This window comes from Venturia canescens, chromosome 3, assembly GCF_019457755.1.
Source record: "Venturia canescens isolate UGA chromosome 3, ASM1945775v1, whole genome shotgun sequence".
Classification (NCBI taxonomy): Eukaryota; Metazoa; Arthropoda; class Insecta; order Hymenoptera; family Ichneumonidae; genus Venturia; species Venturia canescens.
The window spans coordinates 22,822,842-22,844,279 of record NC_057423.1 but is presented as its reverse complement, the minus strand read 5'-3'; the positions used below and the strand labels follow the sequence as shown (position 1 = coordinate 22,844,279).

Sequence of the window (21,438 nt, the reverse complement as noted above, 5' to 3'; positions counted from 1 at the left end):
TATGTCCTGGTTCAACGGCATATCATTGTAACATGAACTCCGGAGAAGCACAATCCTACCAAGAGCACCTGTATCTACCTGTGAGTCGCCCTAGCTTGCTGGGATAAGAATTGGATAATTTGTGACCCGGGGATCAATTTTGCTATTTGGGTTTAATACTTGGTGCTCTTTTTTTACCTTTATAACCGTTTTTATAGTGTATAACTTACATGGTGTATGAGCCTTCGTCTTTAGTGTCTAATTTGTGCGCTTACGCTTGCAACCGCTACTCTGATTAGCTCCATTCACCAGCCTTGTATTGTTCTGCAATTTTACCCTGATTTTACTAAGCTCCATTTTTGTTTATTTTAAATACTTCAACAGTGTTTAATTCTACTGTTCACTAGTTTAGTTTGTCACTCTAAAGGTTTGCTAAGGCACAAATAAACTATGAAACCATTAATCAATCGATCACTCTCACACATGTTTATTGGAAGTAAGACTTATACTTTTTCGACATAATAGTAGAAGCAACTTTCGTACGGTCAATTATTATATTTAGTTTTTCTCATAGAAAGTTCGTCCCCTCTCATTTCATCATAAGACACATAATAGCCGCAGACCTCTCATAGCTTTTTTTCTGAACTCAACATGCGCCGAGCCAATTTTTGATGTTGTAGAGCAACGCTATCCTCATCTTTGGAAAGTCTGCTAGATTTTTCGCTGCGTACCAAGGAACCCATCGAATCGTTGTCCTTCGGCGAAGCATCTCTCACTAATCCTCGAAGAAACATTCCAACGCATGTCCAAGGAAATATCCTACAAAAATAGGATATAAAATGTAAACACAAAATAACAAAAATTAACCATAAAATTCTACTACAAAACAATCTTCCAATTAACGTATTGCGACGAAACACTCTATTTGGTGCGATAGTTTTCACCATGCAATATGGCACGCTCAATTGCTGACATCAGCATACAGCACCGAAATCGTAAAGACGTATATAGGACATCTTTTAGACGCGAGGACTTTGTATAGACGTCTTAAAAAAACGTCTTTACGATTTCAGTGCTGTGTGGAAACCAGGTTGAAATTGTCTACAGTAGTGCGAGCGCACTAGTGCAGTGGCACGCGTGAAGCGGCGCTGGTGAAGCGCTTATGTCGCCTCCTGTCAACTTTATTCAAGACGGAAATCCTCAATTGCGTAATTTCTTTTTGAATTTCATTTCCCATGAAATAAATCAATTTTGACGAGATTCAAAATGAAATTTTAAGTCGATAATTTTTTTTTACAATTAGATGAAAGTTTCCGAATATAACTTTTAGTAATTTTAATTCATTTTGTATATAGAAAATTCTCGCACATGCGCCATGTGAACGCTGGCTTAACTGACCAATTACGACTTGGCCATAAAAGCAAGACTCCAATCGACAAATTTACACTGGGAATCTCAGGTGCAAGATTAAATTGAAGAACAAATCATAAAACTGATCAAAGTACAGATGTATCATCAAGAGACTCGGTAGAGTCTCGGGAAAAGTACATTGACAGCCCTGTCGTCTGCAGGACTGAGGCTCTCGCCGAGACTATACTTTCTCTGAATAAAACGATTCGCGGTGGTGGGGGTAAAATTCGCTTGTGATTTTCTTTAACTGCAAAGCCCATGAGTTATGTATGGCTTTGAAAATTGAGTTTTCAGCTAATTAAGAAGTTCTCTGTCGAATGAGCACAAAAACAGCATGATCGGTATCGTAATTTCTGAGAATAAACTTTGCACGGTCTTAAGATTATGCAAAAGTTACTAACCCGTTCAGGATTTGACGTATCTGCATACGCGTACTCAAACCGCTATAAACATAGGCCCCTTGGCCCCCATAATCACCAATCCCTGGTGAGAAAAATTTTGTTGCAACTAATGAAGGGTGAGAGAATTTTTAGGCCAATGACATTCAATAAAAAGAGCAAAGAAGATTGGCGGAAAGCTAAGGAGCTCGGGAGCTCAAAAGTCACCAGCCGAAGTTTCGTTTGGTTAGTTGACGTTTGGGGTTATGAGTAGTAAGGCTATGCCAGTTCTAACTCTGGGATCTCAGGGGTGAGCGGGGACGGGGGAGCGCGGGGACCGTTGCGGGGCTGCATGGTATGTGGAGGGGGAAGGTTCTCGGACAGCGGGGGTGCGGCGGCACTTTGATGACAAAAGTCGCACTCCTCGAATGACTGATTTATGTTTCCGGTGTGATCATCAGATTGCATTGAAAGGAATTTTCAATTGAAAAAGTGACCTGCTCTTTTCAAAAATGATCTCAATTATCGGACGGAAGTCAGTTGAGAAGAAAAGTGCTCTCAATTATTGGAACCGTGACGAAGGAGACCCCTAATGAGAAATTTATGTGTACCGTATTGCATATTTTTACATTCGTGAGATGGTGATGAGATTTCTTTAAAAATGCACCTGCCCTTCCTTCCAACTTTTGACTTGAGAGATGTTTAGAAAAATGTTTTCCGAGAGAAAAAAAAATGTTCACATTGGACCAGAAATCTTTACAGAGATGCACTCGCTCAATGACAGATTTGTGTCCGGTGTTGCACATTTCTTAAACCTGCAGAGGCATGTCTCAAAAGGCGCAAGAAGGGATTTTTGAAGTCAACCGAACTTTTTCGATTAGATCCTGGGTGCCACATTCGAGTTTCCAGAAAAAGTCAAGATTTTCCCTCCCTCCTACTCATCCCCACCTCAGAAACGAAAAAACGCGTATATAAAAGAAAACAATTTTGAGGAAGGTTCAGACTCTGTTGAGACGACGTAACGGTTACATTTCGAGTCAAATTCCGTTCAGCGCATCATGTCTCTCACCGTCGACATAGCTACCGAGCAATTGCTGCGTATGCAAACAACTCTCCTGCGGACGTTAGAGCAATTTTAGGTGTGGGAACACCAATGTGATTCGAATCGTTGGAGAAGCAAGTCCGACCGAAACGACCACAACTGGGATATCACCACTCGGTTACTTCGCAAATCTTGCGTCTCGAATGTTTGAAGCAGGCAACACGACAACGCTTCATACATTGGGGCGGAGGATTAAATGATCATGGATTAACATGGCGTGAAATTGACAGCGCATTTGAAAATCGCTTGTCAACCGGTGCTGTAATTAATCGTGATCATATCGACCCACAAAAGTTTCTATTGGATGCGTATGAGCTTGTTGAGGAACAAGTGCAGGCTCATATTCACAAATATAATAGTATAAAAGTGAACACTTCGTTTAACGGAAAGTTTACCGTGGGCGATAAGCGGGCGAATAAAAGTGTCAACACGGGAAATGTTGAACTTTTCACAACATCAGACTTGAGTGAGTGGTATCGGAAGCGAGTCGTGGAGCCGACTCTGACAAGGAAACATAGGGAGGTCGACCCCTCCGATTTTGATCTAATTTATATATGTTGTAGTATATCGAAAACTAAGAGACACGTATTTTTTCTTATCGGCCCATAAACGGTTTAACGGGGTGAAAACAACCCCCGAAGATGGGCACCTCACGGGGTGGTTTCTCAGTTTTGCATATAAGAGCTTTATGTATTCGAATGAAACCAACGCTAAAATATTTATATTGATAAATCATCGAAAACGCGCCCAAGACTTTTTAGGGGAAAGGGTTTTTAAGGGGTGAACAACCTCTAATTCGAAAATTTTATTCTGTACCATAAAAACTATTCATCCGATTCGAACGGTACCAACTGCATTTTGTAGAGGTTGAAAAATTAGTCGATACGTGTTTCGGGGTATTTCGGAAAAATTCGCTTTTAAGGGGGTAAATCACCCCTTTCGTCGTAATACCTTATATCATTATAAAAACATTTTTATTCTTAATTATATTGTTGTACGGTAGCACAACCACTTATATATATTATTGGAATGTGTTCAAACTCGAAAATAAGTTTACCTTTGACCATATTTCTACGCGAGATCATCCCTGTATCGATAATTTCCACATTGCCCCTTTTTGAGTTACGATTTAATTATTATGAAGGAAATAAAGCATAGATTTAAATGTGATAAGCTATAGACCATAGAATGTTGTACATTCGAAAGGAATTCCTGCCGCAGAGCCCCGTTCAGAAAAATATAGAAAATTAGATTTAATTATAAAGTATAGTATGTATATCCATATTAAATGATGTGAACACTCCATGCTACGCTCTGTAAATTAATATAAAGAGGATGGATCAGTCGGTATATCGCAACCGTGAGTGCGAGAGAGATAGCTGCAAATTTCGAAATCGAAATTCTTTGACACAGTTTGACCGATTAAAAAAAGGCTCTGTCAGTCGATTTTTGCCATCGTTCTGCGTAGGCTGACAGAGCCTTTTTTTAATCGATCAAACCGTGTCAGAGAATGTAAATTTCAAAAATTCCAAGTGAGGTTAGTCGACTGATCCATACTCTTAAATGATACATCAGAGTACAACGGAATAAAAATATCACGGCCTTGATATCCAGCGCCGATTACCAAACTCCAAAGTGTCTTGATCGTGATTTTATCGTGATATGACTATTATTCGGAAGATAGATATGTGCGTAGTTATAGTTGTGCGTAGATTGTAGCCTTGTGCCATCTGTCTCCTTGTTTATCGTTCTGCCAAGCGTGCTTATCTGGCTTGGGTGTTGCGTATATTTTCATATTCCTCAAAGCAATTTTTGGAGACAAATATCAGTTCGTCACGGGATATTCAAGTGAAATATACACCGCTATTGCACGCGTAATACAAAATGATTGTAAATCCATTAAATGTTTGTGATGAACGTACATTTTGGGAAGAAATCCCCACTCGCGTCAATCGAACTCCCTCTCTCGTGACATCCCGATGAGCGGTCACAGGTGAGAAGCGAGAGTTCGAGTTCAGTTCGCGAGACCCGGCGTTAAATTACACACGTTCTGCGCTACCAAGAAAAGATGTACGAACGAGGATCCACGTCGCATCCTCTCGCGATAGTCGAAGAATTTCCATCGATCATCGATTGACCATTCCGCATAAAGGGCCTGGAAATCTTGTCTCATCAACAATCCGAGAGGAGAGTGGATCATCATGCAACAGATACGTAATATAATTGATAAATGACACGATCGTTATAAGGAGGAGATAAAATATTATTCGCAACGTAAATCTGTGTGTAGCGCATTAATACACGGGTCCGCCATATATTTCTGTATTTAAATGCAATTGATACGCGAGCAATTAGATAATCACGTTTGAAGCGATGAACATTGCTGAAAGCCCAATCAATAATTAAGAGCGGGAATTGAAAGAAAATATCGAAAAATTTTTACTGCAAAGTATTCAATATTTTACCGGAATGGAATATATTGAAGAAAATACTTTAGATTTTCAAGAGCCTAATAAAGAGTGTGAGGCGAATCCTATAGAAGATAATGCGATCGAATGGAGTCGTGGAACACCATACGATACATGTTCGGCCGATGAAGAAGATTTGAGCTATGATTATAAAAGAAGAGCAGTTGAATTTTGGAGGAGCGGAAAGAAAAAGAACTTAAGCGTAGACACTGTTAAACACCGATTCAAAAAAGTGACATCCAAAAGTTAATTAAAACGTTGGGCTCATCAATTCAACAAAGGTGGAACATACATGGAAAAACTAGCTCGCATTTCTCAATATACATTGGAAAATATGAAGAGTGCTGTTGATGCCGGCTTAATTGTTCATGATGTGGATCTTCGGAGGTGGGCCCTACAAGCACAAAAAGAGATGGGATTTGAAGACGTTCGGTTCAAGGCTTCCGATTGGTGGTTGTTGAAATTTAAGAAAGCTCACCGTATAACATCTCGAAAAATTAACAAATTTGTAACCCGAAAAACTGTAGAGGAAAGAGCAAATTTGCAAAGAGATGCAGATAACTTCGTTAATGAAATTAAATCTCTTCTTGAACAATATATATGGTTTACAAAACATATACAATTCAGACCAAAGTGGGTTTCAATTAGAAATGCATTCAGGACGAACATTGGCAGTAGAAGGCACAAAACAAATCGAATGCCTTGTGCAGTCAGTGTCTTCGACAACTCACAGCTACACTATACAGCCCAGAATATCTGCAGAGGAAAAATTACTATCGCCACTTTTCATTGTTTTGAAAGAACCTTCCGCAACATTTGGACCAATAATTATAGAGACGACCTTATTCAAACCATGTAATATCTTTTTGACTGCTTCCAAGTCAGGAAAATTCACTTCAGGTATTTGTATACCCTACCTTCTTTTGTATTTTCAGGTATAAGAAAAAAAATTGTTTCAAAATCTGTCAATCCTACATATGCAAAGAAAAATTAAAACAAACGTTATCTTGAATTTTGCAGATCACTTTAAGATGTGGCTGGAAAAGGTCTTTTCGAATGAGCAATTTGAATAAAAAGTGATGGGCCAGACAAGTACGTTTAAGACGTATTTGAACATAATTTGTACCGATCCAATCGAAGTTGAATGTTGTGAATAATACCAGGGGATCCTGAAAATCGGAGGGGAATCGATTCTTTAAAGTGTGTACCTTGTTGAAGTAACGAATGACTTTCATGTGAATTTTTAACGATTTTTATATGGTCTGGTTAAAAAGAAATGGTTTGACATCGTTCTTATTATTCGAAAGAAAGATTCTGCGATTTTTCATTTCCATTAATTTTTTAGTAATTTTGATAAAACGTTCTCAGCGTTGAGGATTCTCAACGCTCATTTGTCGCCGGAGATAATATTTCGAATAACTGATAAATACTTGGCCTCGAATTGATATAATACATTTTAGTACTGCACGAAACTTCCGTTATGACTTTTTTTTCATTAACTTTTTTCTTGAAAATAATTATCATGAGTTTCAATTAAAGTTTCCGATTTGTTCAATAAATACTCCAAATTATCAATAAAAACTTGGCCTCCAATTGATATCATACATTTTTATACTACATGTAACTTGGATAGTACATTTTTCAATTTGTTCAATATTTATGAATTTTTTTGAAAATTTTTTATTTTTTTTACAGAATTTTTTTCGATTGTTTTTTACTTCTGTTGAATTTTTTTGAACTTTTCAATTTTTCGTTTATTATTTCTATAGAATTTTTTTCCTGGTTCTGAATCTTTTTTCTATATGATCAAACGAGGGACCATCAATGGACTTGTCCCAACCTTTTTTTCCCTAGGGGAAGTTTATGGTTTGATATCACGCCTTTTTTCTCAAAAGTTCCTCATTTATGTTATGATGGCTATAGGATTTTAGTTTAAATTTGTATGAATTATTTGCTTAGTACATTTTTATAGATTCCATTCACATACGAACATTTTTTATGGGATAATCTTTTTTATGAAATTATGAGCAAATAAGGGACCATCAATGTACTTTTCCCAACCTTTTTTTCCCTGGGTATGATGTTCGGCTTATAAAGTTGGTTTCCACCATAAAAGACCAATTTTTCGTAAAAATTGTAGTGAAAATATTTTGTCACAAGTCCGTCCTTGAACTTCGACGATTTTTTCCTTATACTCTAATATGTTATGCCTATTAGGAACCCAACAACATGCAGGAATCCGGGATGAGGCCCAAAAATGAATTTCGGTTTATAATGTTGGTTTCCACGTAAAAGACCAATTTTTCTTCAAAATTGTACTGAAAATATTTCGGCACTGGTTTGTTCTTGGACTTTGGTGATTTTTCTCCTTGTCTTCTAATATGTTTTGTCTATTAGGAACCTAAGAGCATGAAGAAATGCGTGTTGTGGGCCGTAATATGATTTTCGGCTTATAACGTTGGTTTCCACGAAATAAGATCTATTTTTCGTCAAAATTGTACTGGAAATATTTCGTCACAGGTCTGTCCTTGGACTTTGGTGATTCTTTCCCATGTACTCTAATATGTTTCGTCTATTTGAAACCCAAGAGCATGGAGAAAAGCGTGTTGCGGGTCGAGATATGATTTTCGGTTAATAACGTTGGTTTCCACAAAAAACAACAAATTTTTCGTCAACATTGTACAGAAAATATTCCGTCACAGGTCTGTCCATGGATTTGGGCGATTTTTTCTCTTCTACTCTAATATGGTATGTTTATTGGGAACCCAAGAGAACGGTAGAAAGCGGGTTGAGGGCCGAGATATGATTTTCGGCTTATAAGGTTGGTTTCCACGAAAAAGGATCTATTTTTCGTTAAAAATTTTACTGAAAATATTTCGGCATGGGTTTGTTCTTGGACTTCGGTGATTTTTCCCCTTGTCTCCTAATATGTTTTGTCTATTAGGAACCCAAGAGCACGATGGAAAGTGGGTTGGAGGCCGAGATATGATTTTCGGCTTATAACGTTGGTTTCCCCGAAAAAAGACCGATTTTTCGTCAAAATTATACTGGAAATATTTCGGCACTGGTTTGTTCTTGCACGTCAGTAATATTCCCCCTTATTTTCTAATATGTTTTGTGTATTAGGAACCCAAGAGTGTGAAGAAATGCGTTTCGTGAGCTGTAATATGATTTTTGGCTTATAACGTTGGTTTTCGTGAAAAAAGATCTATTTTTCGTCAAAATTGTATTGGAAATATTTCGTCACCGGTCTGTCCGTGGCCTTTGGCGATTTTTTCCAAGTCTTCATACCAAGAAAGAACTGACGTAAAGATTTCCTTAATAGAACAGATTTTATTTATTCCTTTTCTTCAAAATTCAAATGAAAGATAGATCAAATTCAAGACACGAAATATCCAACAGATTTGCCCACTTTAAATGTCGCTTTTGCATTCTGAATCTAGAGATTTCGTCTCATGCAAAACGTTCCCCCAATGAAATATATTTCCAAAGTTTGCAAGCGGCCGCTGAGGTTCAATTATCCACAGTTTGATAGTTGCTGAAAAAAAGTACCCGTAAACTTCTAACATTTATTATGCCAGAACTCAAAGCAGCAAAAAAAACTAAGCGAACTTTATTCAACAGAGCAACAGAATTCAAAGACGTTTAACGTACCTGCATTGGTTTTGAAGGAAAACCATTTCCGGACAATTTAGAAATGAATTTAGAAATTCGAAAACTCAGAAAGGAATAGAAAAAGGAACATTGAAGTATTTAGAAAAGCTGAAGACTTTTGTAATGAATTTTCTAGATTACATGATACGGTTGGAGTAAATGATTTGAATGATTGGCACACATGCTGCAACACAGTGTTACGTCCTAGCATTACGCTAAACGCCCCTCACTTTTTCTCTTCAACTCAAACGCTATCACGAGTATATTTCTAACCTTTATCATCATTTGTCGATACATAGTTCGTATCTAAGAATATATATAAACACAGAGCGTATCCAGACCATCCATAACAAATACATCCTGCGAGACACTCGGCGCTCGCACATATTTTTTTCCTCAACTGTCCATTCTTTAAACACTCACAACGCGTGCCCTAGACTCTCCCCGACGTTCCGGCGCCATAAATAATCCTATAAGACGAGCACGGAAAACCAGAAATAAACACTCCAAGACCGATTTCCTATCCTTGAATTTATTATCAATGCAGCATTTCCTAAATCCACACAAAATTCCAGAGATGCGTTCCGAGACTCGCGTTTCCCACGAGTCCCGAAAACAGATGCTCTTATCTCAAGTGCAACACGTGCACATCTCAGAACTCCGCTCAACACACTTTCCCTAATTCTAAGAAATCTCGAGCGACTTTTCCTCCAATCATATCTCCGGAAAAGTCTCCCCCATATTCAAATCCAATCATCAAATCAGACGATACTTTTTACCCAATCCAAACTAAAAAACCACAGAGAACAAACCCCCTCTACAGCATCCTACCCCCAAAAAACACATCCTCCTCTCGAACTCTAACTAGGCTAAGAATCTTAGTTGTTAGTCAGTTAGCAGCGAACCTCGAAACAATTAAGATCGGAGAACTCTCCCTCTCTAATCCAAATCACTTGGGAGAACTCTGTCATAATCGCTAACTCAAAAGTACATAGAAAAACATTTCAATTTCAAAGTGTAAATAAGTGTAATAGTCAATCAATAAATTCATCAATATATTTTGTAGTGAACAAAATATCATCGCATACACTTATTTCGTGAAGCCTTCGACACCGCTCAACAATTGGAAAATCCTTCCAATTCGCGGGCACAACCTCAATAAAAAGGTCACGTATACCTGAAAATATAGTATATGTTCTCGGGCCTCGCACAAGACCCAAAGAAGACTCACTGGCAGAGGTACTCAACGTACACTCTGCTTCTCTAAATCGGCGACTGTGCGCCCCCAACTAATCCTCCCTCCTGGGACGTAACAACAGAATTATCAAAGTTTAGAAGTATTCGCTGTATATCAGTCAAACAAACTTCAATACTATTTGAAAAGAAAAATTTAAAAACTTGCTGAACCAAGTTCCATTACATATTACGATAATCAAAGATAAGGGGTGATTGGTAGCATATATATTTATCCACAGAAATTTCAGAGTTCGCAGGTATCTGCTGCGGTTCAATGTATCTGCGCAATGAGCTTCGAAGACAGCAATTTCAAATCTATCCATAAATGAGCAACTGAAGACTTTTATAATCAATTTTTTACTTCATATATATGTTACGGTTAGAGTCAAAATGTAAAATGAATGGCACAGTATATAAATTGTATAGTTTGCAGATTTTCGCTGTATTTCAATTTCATTATAATGAAAAGTTGTCAAAAGTCATGATGTTGCATGAAAATGACATACCGCACATTGCATTCAGAAATTCTGTAAGTTTCTGGGGATGTTGGTAGGAATTATATTTGATCACATCCAAAACTGAGCAACTGTAGACTTATCGGAATGAATTTTTTTTATAATAACTCCATATCTGTAGTTTGCAAAGTGGAAATACTCAACATACATGTCATTCCATAAGTTTTGTTATCAAAATTTGTGTTTGGACACCGCATTCCGAAGATACGACTTTTCATATCATCAGCAAAAAAAGCATCCAAAGGCTTTCTGGAACAAGTTTCCAAATTTATCACTCGACAGACCTAATGGGAAAAGAATAACTACCCAGTGTACCAAGACCAGAAATTTTTTTGAAAATCTGATTTACAAAATGTGCAATTCAAGATTATGGTTACAAACCTCTCGAATCATGTTATCACAATCATCATGAAGAAGGAGTAGAAAATCATAGGACACATATTAGGGAACGAATTAATAATATGTATCGATCCGCTGCAAACTGATGGGGTGAAAACAAGGGGATCGGAGAGGGCAGAGCCAAACTGAATATCAAGCAAAATGATGACACAAGAAATAAATTAGAAAACATTTATTCAAGTAAAGTTTCTAATATCATTCCAACAGTTCCGTGTGTTTTTGTTCTATTTATTCGTATGTATAACCTATTTACACATGATATATAACCACGCCAGTGACGATATATTCGCACTGGACAATATTTTGTAATCTGGTTTAATTGAAGGATTATTTCAGTCAACACTTATTTCCAATCGAACGAAATAATGAAATCTTGAAAAGTTTCGTTGACATATGCATCGCGCATTTTTTATATTCTTTTTCACACACACATCACAGACTACATCTACGCGGCCGCTTTGATACCGGTTTAATATATCACAAATTTTACCAAAATAAATAGTAATATGCACTTCTTTAGATGACGAAAATTATTTTTTTATTTATCCCGCACGCACTTCGTAATGTCGAAACTCTGTTCATGCGATCAAAAACTGACACATGGTTTGTACATATATATACGTATATCGATCGAATTTATGACTGCTGTTACCAGCTGTTCTGCGCCGTGTGCTACGTTATGAAGTTGACGTCAGATTTCCAATCATCACCAACTAATTTCAACAACCAATCACAACGTCTAAAAATGGATGTCGTCAGATCCAACCAATCAGAAACTCGATAGCATCAAAGTGCCTTTGATGGGGTTATAATATAATATACAGACACATAAATTTTTGAATGTGTTGGTAACTTTTGCATAATCTTGAGCCCGTGCAAAGTTTTTTCTCAGCAATTACGCCACCAATAATGCTGATTTTGGGCTCATTCGATAGAGAATTTCTCAATTAGCTGAAATTTCAATTTTCAAAGTCGTACATAACTCATAGGCTTCGCAATTAAAGAAAATCACATGCCAATTTTACCCCCACCACCGCGAATCGTTTTATTCAGAGAAAGTCTTGGCAAGAGCCTCGGGCCAGCAGACGACAGGGCTGTCAATGTACTTGTCCCGAGACTCTACCGAGTCTCTTGATTCTATGGCGAACCTCGATTATTCTCCAAATAACGTATTACATCACAATATATATATTTTTTTTTACGTGGCCCCACGGTGGGCGTTAAATTTGTGATAGATATTTCTAACACGATGCCACAAAATCGTTCTTCCTCTTATACGTCAATTTATTTGTTCGGGCGCCAGTCATAAAACGACTCGACGATCTAGAGCCGCGGCAGCGTCTTGACGTCAAGTATTAAAAAGAAATTTAGTAGGCAGAGCGAGTCAAGACGGCCGTGTATCCTTACTCGAGATTGGTCGATTTCTCCTGACTCGTGAAGCTGAAGTGGCCGCCATTTGTTAGAAATTAGTCGGATGAAAAAAATAATGGTGGGACATGATAATGTAATGTATGCGCTTGGTATGATGAAAAAATTAGTTTGGTGTGACATTTGGAAAAGGGTTAAAATGCAGTTGTGAAATTTAGGGGGTGCAATTTCAGGATCGAACATTTTCTTCAACAATATATATATATGACTATACTTTTCGTTCCCTTTCCATGGGTGAAAATTTGCTTATCGGGATAAATTTTTGGAATAGCAGCTAGTAGATAAGCAAGGAGAGTTCTGGATCCAGGGGGTAATGCGGGTCACTCGCTCCCCGGGGGTAATGCGGGTCAGAATGTTCTCGAAGGATGACGTCATAGAATGTTCTCGAAAGATGACGTCATCATGACATCATAGAACGTTCTCGAAGGATGACAGGGGGTAATGAGGGTCACTCGCTCCCCGGGGGTCAGAATGTTCTCGAAGGATGACGTCATCATGACGTCATAGAATGTTCTCTGACGTCATCATGACGTCATAGAACGTTCTCGAAGGATGACAGGGGGTAATGAGGGTCACTCGCTCTCCGGGGGTCAGAATGTTCTCGAAGGATGACGTCATAGAACGTTCTCGAAGTATGACGTCATAAAATAAGTAAGGGGGTAATGCGGGTCACTCGTTCCCGCAGGTCAGAATGTTCTCTGAAGTCACATTCTCGAAGGTTCGACCATTTGCAATGAGGGGGGTCTACAAGGAGATATTGCGGGGTCACTCGTTCCCCCGGGGGGGCGGGTCAAAATGTTCTCGACATTTTCGGAAGATCATCGGCCTTTTGGCTATAAAAGGGGGGTGATGATGAAGGATTCTGGGTTGCGTGTGGTGGTGACAGAATCGGTTCGACAAAAATATTTCCAAGAATCGTGCGGTGAAATCAGACGTTGAAAAATGTGGTGTCATGAAGGCGCACAGGTTCGACGAGGGGGTAGTAGGGATTCCGAGAATAATTAGCTTGAAAAATGCGGTGATTATTGAGATGACAGAATTAAAAAAAAAAAGAATCGTGTGACGACAGGAATTTTCAATGCAGACTTCTCCGGTAACAGCGTGAACTTCGATGACCTTCAAACATTCGAAGGGTGCGCTCGAAAAAAATATTTCCAAGAATCGTGCGACGAGCAGATTTCTCCTGTTGCAACAGATGCGTATTTGAGTTAACATTCGATGACAAAGCTTCTAGAACATTCCTAAAGAGATGTAGCAGGATATATAAGACTGGAATTAAGCAGGCCAAATTTTATTTTGCACTTAGTTGTCAAATGAGTCGCACCGATTTAAAACAACGTGATCTTCGATTACGAATTTTGCTACTATTGAAAAACATTGAAGAAGTTAAAGGTTTAATTGAAACAAAATCGAATTTGAATTATCTTACAAAAAAGTTGAAGAATATTTCGTTCTGAGACTCGAACGACTGGTGAAACTAATTTTTTTCATAATTTCATACGAAAAACTTGAAAACTATGGATTTCTCAAAAATCAATAAAGTTGGTTGTCTTGCTGCATTTTTACCAGTGAAAAAACTCAAGGATTTGGAAATTCAGAAGAGTTATAAAATCACCAACCTGCGTAAAGTTACAACCAAATACGGCCTCAGGATAATTCTGGAAGTTGAAGATGATTTCACAGTATTTTTGCCGCCAAGGTTCGCAAAATTTCTGACCGAAGAAGAAAACATTCTGAAGGATATGAAAACGGCAGCTGATCAGAACCGACTTCTGATGCGTTATCTCGGAGGGGAATACAATCACGTTGAATTCAAATATGAATAATCGATTGAAATTTTCTCGATGTATTTTGAAATAATAACCACAATTATATGTGAAGCAATGTCAATAGAACGTTAATTTTTAGAATAAATGTATTTATTCTTCATATAAAACTACATTTTTGTGTGAAGTGAAAGCTTTCAACAATTGAAAAAGAATTTGATGTGGAGACATGTCACACATCTAATTTTTCAAAATAATATCCTTCTTCGTTTTTCATGAGTTTTCCAACCACATTGTTGAAGATTATGACGTTGTTCGTTATACGGGAGCCAGTCATCTCAGCCACGTAGATGGTGATAGTCACAGCATCCATCAAGGCGTCTAGGTCGGGACAACCCTCCACCCATTCGGGTAAGAGGGCAACGGATATTGTCCTCGTTGATTCCATTTTTCCTGAAAAATTCGAATGTAATTAGAATAATTCCAAAATACTAACCCTATTAGGGTATCGTGGATCGTTGGAGACTTGAACCATTTTTTCGTAAATGTTAAAATTTTTTTTTGCAATCTCCATGACGTGCCTTCAAAATATCAAAAAGTGTTCAGGTATTTTATCACATTTTTCATTGTAAATTACGTGTTCTAACTCAGGTCTTTAGAGATTCACGACACCCTGTTACAGTAAATTAAGTTGAATACTCAAAAGAAAAAAGTAAACTCAACTGTCATAATAATATCTCAAATTTAGATCTTAGTTTTAATCTAGATGAGAATTTTCCAAAAAAAAATTTACTATAGAAAAAAAGTTTAGAGAAATCGTTTCAGAAAGATAGACTAATTAGCAATATTTCTTGTTACTTACTTCAACGTTTGAGAAAAATGAGTATTGCCCAATGAAGTACTGCGATGTGAAGTTTGCGATGTGGAGTTTGCGATGTGGAGTTTGCGATGTAGAGTTTGCGATGTGGAGTTTGCGATGTGGAGTATTGCGATGTAGAGTATTGCGTTGAACAATAGCAGCGTAGATAACTTTTGTCCTCGCAATTCGGAAGCACACAATTCACTCAACACAAAACTTCACAAATTTTTTTCAATTGTTGTGGATTAAACATATAATTTGGGTACTTGTAATACGTATACAAGAGGTTTGATACACTTATGTGAATCTCCAGAAACGAAATGATGACTGCACAGCGTGGTCTGACTCTTTATATGGTTCTTTTATTTATATTTGATCAACACCTTGGACCGAACGCAGATTCTCTTCTTTGAAGTGTTTATAATTCGCCCCATCGTCTAGCCTATGCGTAGAAGAGTAATATGAGTAGATGTCATTGCTGCTTCACGAATATTCGATTAAACGTTCATAAATTTTTCCATCTCGGTTTAGTTCTCAGAAGTAATTTTCAAAACTAGCTACTTTTCAAAAAGTTCTGGAAATGTTTCCTCAGCTCTGCTTATAAATCGATGCACAATCAACATTAGGGCACCAGTTTAATTCAGACTTCCAGTATCATCACTGCTAGTATGGATTCGAAAAAGTGTTTCATGCTCATCAGCATTATGGAGGGTGCTTATAAACTGATTATCAAAAAAGGAATTTCGAGTACAGATGTCGAAAAGTGGAAAAGACTTGGAACTAGAAATATCAGACTTTTGAATAAATTATTAAAAACAGCGTCGTCCGTTGGAGAAAAAATGAGAATTTCAACGACTGTGGGGATCTTGAAATCATTGAGAGCTCGGTTCGAACAGTTTAGAAAGAGGGGAGAAGGTGTGCGACGACAACGACGCAGCGATAGAGTAGTGTGGGAAGAAATGGAATCAGCTTTCAAGGGGCGAATAAGAACCGGAGTCATCGTGAATTTAAAGCATAAAGATTTGGAACATTTTCTTAACGATTCGAAAGAACTTATCATCAAGCGATTGAAAAATATTTTGCAGAAAGAGGGAAATGTGAAAGTGAACGTGGTAATGTCTTGTAAATTCAATTGCTTGAAAAACGGAGAAACAATTGAGGAGGTAAAGTTTTTTAACACGCGAAATGAAGCAATTCTACCAGCAACGAATCTGAGTGAGTGGTTTGCAAAGCACGTGAAAGATCGATTGGCTGTGAAGATCGAAGACTTCCAAGAAAGAGATTCGGGTTGGGCGTTGATTGAAATCATAAATCTGTTTGTCAATGTGAATCAGTATACACCACTCGAAGGTGGCTCTTCAACTTTCATCCAGTTACCAAAATATATCGTAGATAAAAAGGCTGTCGTAAATATTCGAAACAATGATTCATACTGTTTTCTTTGGTCTGCAACAGCAGCGTTATTTCCAGTAAGTAATAACGCTTTCAAGACGAGTTCTTATCCACATTTCAGTACCGTTTTGAAGTTTGAAGGATTAAGTTTTCCCATGACTCTCGATGAAATTTGGAAATTTGAGAAAATGAATAACTTGTCAATCAACGTTTATGGAATTGATTGTAAAAATGATAAGCGTGGTCACAATATTGTTCCCCTTTATTTGAGCAATCATAAATCTGATAAGCCTACCATTCATCTACTCATGTTAGAAACTTACTCTGATGAAAATTCAATCTATCATTTTGCATGGATTCGTAGTTTGTCAAGATTGTTAAGTTCACAAATTTCACTGCATAATGGTTGTATCTGGATATGTGAAAGATGCTTGAACCATTTCCAAACGAAGCATAGCTTGACAAAACATGGAATTGATTGTGCAAAATTAAATACGTGCAAAGTGATCATGCCCAACGAAGAAGAAAAGTTTTTATCCTTTCAAAATTTCAAGCGTAAAGAACGTGTTCCATTTTGCCTCTACGCTGATCTTGAATGTCTTTTGCAGCCTGTGAGTGACACTTCCAAATCGAGCACGTTGTATCAGAAACACATTCCTCATAGTATTGCATATTATTTGAAATGTACCTTTGATGAGTCTATTTGTAAATTGAGAAGTTATCGGGGAAAAGACTGTATCGAATGGTTTGCTAACGAATTGCACCAATTGGCTAAAGATTTAACTCCTTATTTAGAGTCTGTTGTACCGATGGAATTGTTGAGCAACGATCAGAAAGAATCATTTGATTCCGCAGAGATTTGTCATATTTGTGAGCGTCCATTTACTCCTGAAGATCAAAAGCACCGTGACCATTGTCACTTCACAGGGAAATTTCGTGGTGCAGCACATCGAGGCTGCAATTTAAACTACAAAGACGCTCAATTCATTCCCGTTATATTTCACAACTTATCAGGATATGATTCTCATTTTTTGATTAGAACTTTGGCAACATCTTTCGAGGGTTCGATTAAACTTTTACCGATAAATAAGGAGAAATACATATCATTCACAAAAAATGTGTCGGAGACGAAAATCAATTTTCGCTTTATCGATTCGTTTAGATTTATGTCAAGCAGTATAGAAATGTTGGCCTCATATCTGAAGAATGATCAAAAATTAATTACACGCAAACATAGTAATTGTGATGAGGAATTTTCATTATTAACCAGAAAGGGTGTATTTCCGTATGACTATGTTGATAGTTGGGAAAAACTGGAAGAAAAGAAGCTACCTTCGAGAGAAGAGTTTTATTCAAAATTAAATGATGAGAACATTTCGGAGGAAGATTATGCACATGCGTGTAATATATGGCAACGGTTCAACATTGAAACCTTAGGTCAATACTCAGATCTGTATTTACAGACCGATGTGCTTCTTCTAGCAGATATTTTCGAGAATTTTCGACATAGTTGCTTGGATACGTACGGTTTGGACCCGTTACACTACTATACAGCACCGGGCCTTGCGTTTGATGCCATGCTGAAGTGTACTGGTGTGACGCTGGAACTACTTGTTGACATCGATATGTTATTGTTCTTGGAAAGAGGTATTCGAGGCGGTGTAGCTCAGTGTTCTAACAGATACGCTAAAGCCAATAATAAGTATATGGGAGAATCATACGATCCCAGTCAGGAAACATCTTATCTTATGTATTTTGATGTGAATAACTTGTACGGTGCAGCTATGAGTCTGTTTCTACCCTATGCTGGTTTCGAATGGATAACACATATAGATATACTCAACGTTCCTGATGATTCACCTATTGACTATATACTTGAAGTAGATTTGGAATATCCACAGGAACTGCAGACCACTCACAAAGACTTGCCATTATGCCCAGAGCATTACACACCACCAGGTTGTAAAATGTCTAAACTGATGACTACTTTATTGCCGAAACAAAAATACGTAATTCATTATAAAGTTTTGAAGCAGTATCTCAGCTTGGGAATGAAGTTGACAAAAATTCATAGAATATTAAAATTCAATCAAGCACCATGGCTCCAAAAGTACATAAATTTGAACACCGATCTGAGAAAAAAATCGACCAATGATTTTGATAAAAACTTTTATAAACTCATGAACAACGCAGTTTTTGGAAAAGCTTTGGAAAATGTGAGGAAACACAGAGACGTTCGATTAATTACGAAATGGGAAGGACGATATGGAGCAAAAGCCCTCATTGCGAAACCAAACTTTCATAGCTGCACCATTTTCGATGAAGACATGGTGATAGTTGAATTACGTCGTACTAAGATTAAATTTAACAAGCCCATATACGTAGGATTTTCTATTTTGGACCTTGCCAAAACTTATATTTATGATTTTCATTATAATTACATAAAAGATCGATTTGGAGAACGTGCAAAGTTAATGTATACCGATACAGACAGCCTTCTTTACCACTTTACCGTCGATGACATTTATGATGCTATGAAGAAAGATCTAGATAGATTTGATACATCAGACTATTCACCTGAGAATGTTTACGGAATGCCACGAGTGAATAAAAAAGTTATAGGCTTGATGAAAGATGAAAATAATGGAAAAATTATGACTGAATTCATAGGTTTGCGAGCAAAGTTGTATTCATTCAAAGTTCAAGGTGATGATCGAGACAAAAAACGCGCTAAAGGAGTCAAAAGATCTACTCTAAAAACCATCACTTTCAATGACTATGTAAACTGTGCTTTGCAACATAAAGATCTTGTGAAAAGTCAAAACTTAATTCTGAGTAAGAAACACCAGGTTTACACGGTGGAGCAGAAAAAAATAGCGTTGAGCTGGCGAGATACCAAGAGGATCATATTTCCTGATACAACGGACACACTCCCATGGGGATATCAAACATGTACCGAGGTGTGAATAAATACACAATTTTCAAGTATGACTCATTCATTCCAAAGACCTTTCATCAGTCACTGACCTAGGTTCAACTTGTGTTGACAACCGATATGTGACCTACTCGAAGCTTGTTTACGAATAGAAAAGAAAGACAGAGAAAGGGAGATGGTTGATGATCAACAGCATCAGTAATCGAAAATAAAGAACACGTTGTAGTTTTAGATTTATTATTAGCAAAAAAATTATAAATCAGATTTATTAATCCAGCTGTTGTGAGAATTATCGAAACCCAACCATTTTACAAGTAACTTATTTCCACGGTCCTGCACAATTTTTTCTACGAGATATATATCTGGATATTTGACGCTTGTGAGTTCCTCTTGATAGAAACCACCCTCAATCGGTTGGTTTTGATAATCCTTCAGCTTATACGTCACGGGATCAGTATTCACGATTTGATTTATAGTAAATATTTCTGTTGTCCAGTTTGGGGTATAGCCTTTCTCAAAAACATGCTTGTACTTGCTGATTCGCACTTTATCACCAATTTTAAATTTTATTTTTCGCGTACGATTAGCACGCAATTGCCTGTAGACGCGCAGGAGAGATTTTTCATTCTGAAGAGTGACATCAGTCGGCTTCATTCCAATCGTACGATGTTTAGTATTATTATAGGTCAACACCAATCCATCCACAATATCGATCCACTTGTACGATCCTCGCATAGTAAACTGCTTCCACATCTTGCCCTTGAGTGTACGGTTAAAGCGTTCACATATCGATGCCTTCATGTTACTGAATGTTGAGTACATAGTGATTCCATAGCGTTGAAGAAGAGCTCGAAATTCATTATTATAAAACTCTTTACCACGATCAACGTGCAATTTCTTCGGTACGCGACCGTTCGCAAGTACGGAGCTCATAGCATTAGTCACATCTTTGGCACTTTTTGTTTTCGTTGGAACAACCCAAGCGTACTTTGAAAAGATATCTATGATTGTTAGAAGATACTTGTAACCTTTATTGAACTGAGTGTATGCGGACATATCAACGAGATCTGCTTGCCAGGTCTCGTCTAATCCGCGCATGACTACATGGCGGCGCGGATAATTTTTTCGAGCAGGTCTATGAAGCTCTTCGGCTATTGCTGCTTTCTCCATGCTCTAACGCTACGAGTCGATCATCCAGTTGAGATATTATTTCAGAATTACGGATTGGCAATTGTTCTTGAGTTTTGATAGCCGTCTCGAGATTTTTTATGCGTTCTTCAACACGAGAATAAAGGCTCCGAATCATTTGTTCATCATCGATGACTTTTTCGAATGTTCTCAGCTTCTCCTCCAAATGAATAATGAGCTGAGAGTTGCGTGTAACGAGTTCTTGTACTGTTTCACTTTCAATACGTTGACGTTTGATATTTTCTTGAAATTGTGTTTCCAGACCGTGAAACATTATCTCATGATCATCAATGTTTTCACGCAGGGATGATGTAATGGTGTATAAAAGTCTAACTTGTTCCTGTATAGCACTTCTCATCACTTCAACAGATACAGCATCCTGTTGCTCGATAGCAGCAGCTACATTGCACAGTCTTCTATTATCCATGTCATATTGACCATTGGCGGTAATTTTGAATCCTTCACCGGGAGGACCTCGACCACCGCTGGTAATACTCTTGATCCTAGACAATTGACGACCAAACACGTCAACACTCATGATTCAAATGAATCCACGGAGTGCAGACTTGCCTAATAAATGATTTCAGCTTCGCGCAACTCTTCAATGATTGATATAATTTCGTTGGAATGACTAGAATTTCCGGCTGATTGGGAGGCAAGAAGTAACCGCAATCGATCCAATAATTCATTAGGATCATCCCAATATACATAATCCTTTGTTGTGTGTCTT

The 21,438-nt window shown here is 37.6% G+C and overlaps 1 protein-coding gene across 10 annotated transcripts in view; it reads right to left on the bottom strand.

The window, feature by feature from the left end:
- Nucleotides 1–442: 442 nt before the first annotated feature.
- The window catches only part of LOC122407486 (estradiol 17-beta-dehydrogenase 11-like), a 574,026-nt gene continuing 553,030 nt past the window's right edge, over nucleotides 443–21,438 (bottom strand). For all 10 annotated transcript variants that reach the window (XM_043413732.1, XM_043413733.1, XM_043413735.1 and 7 more), the window contains one exon: nucleotides 443–798. In XM_043413732.1, coding sequence (XP_043269667.1) covers nucleotides 606–798 — 193 coding nt within the window. In that variant the 3' untranslated portion in view covers nucleotides 443–605. The remainder of the gene's footprint in view (nucleotides 799–21,438) is intronic.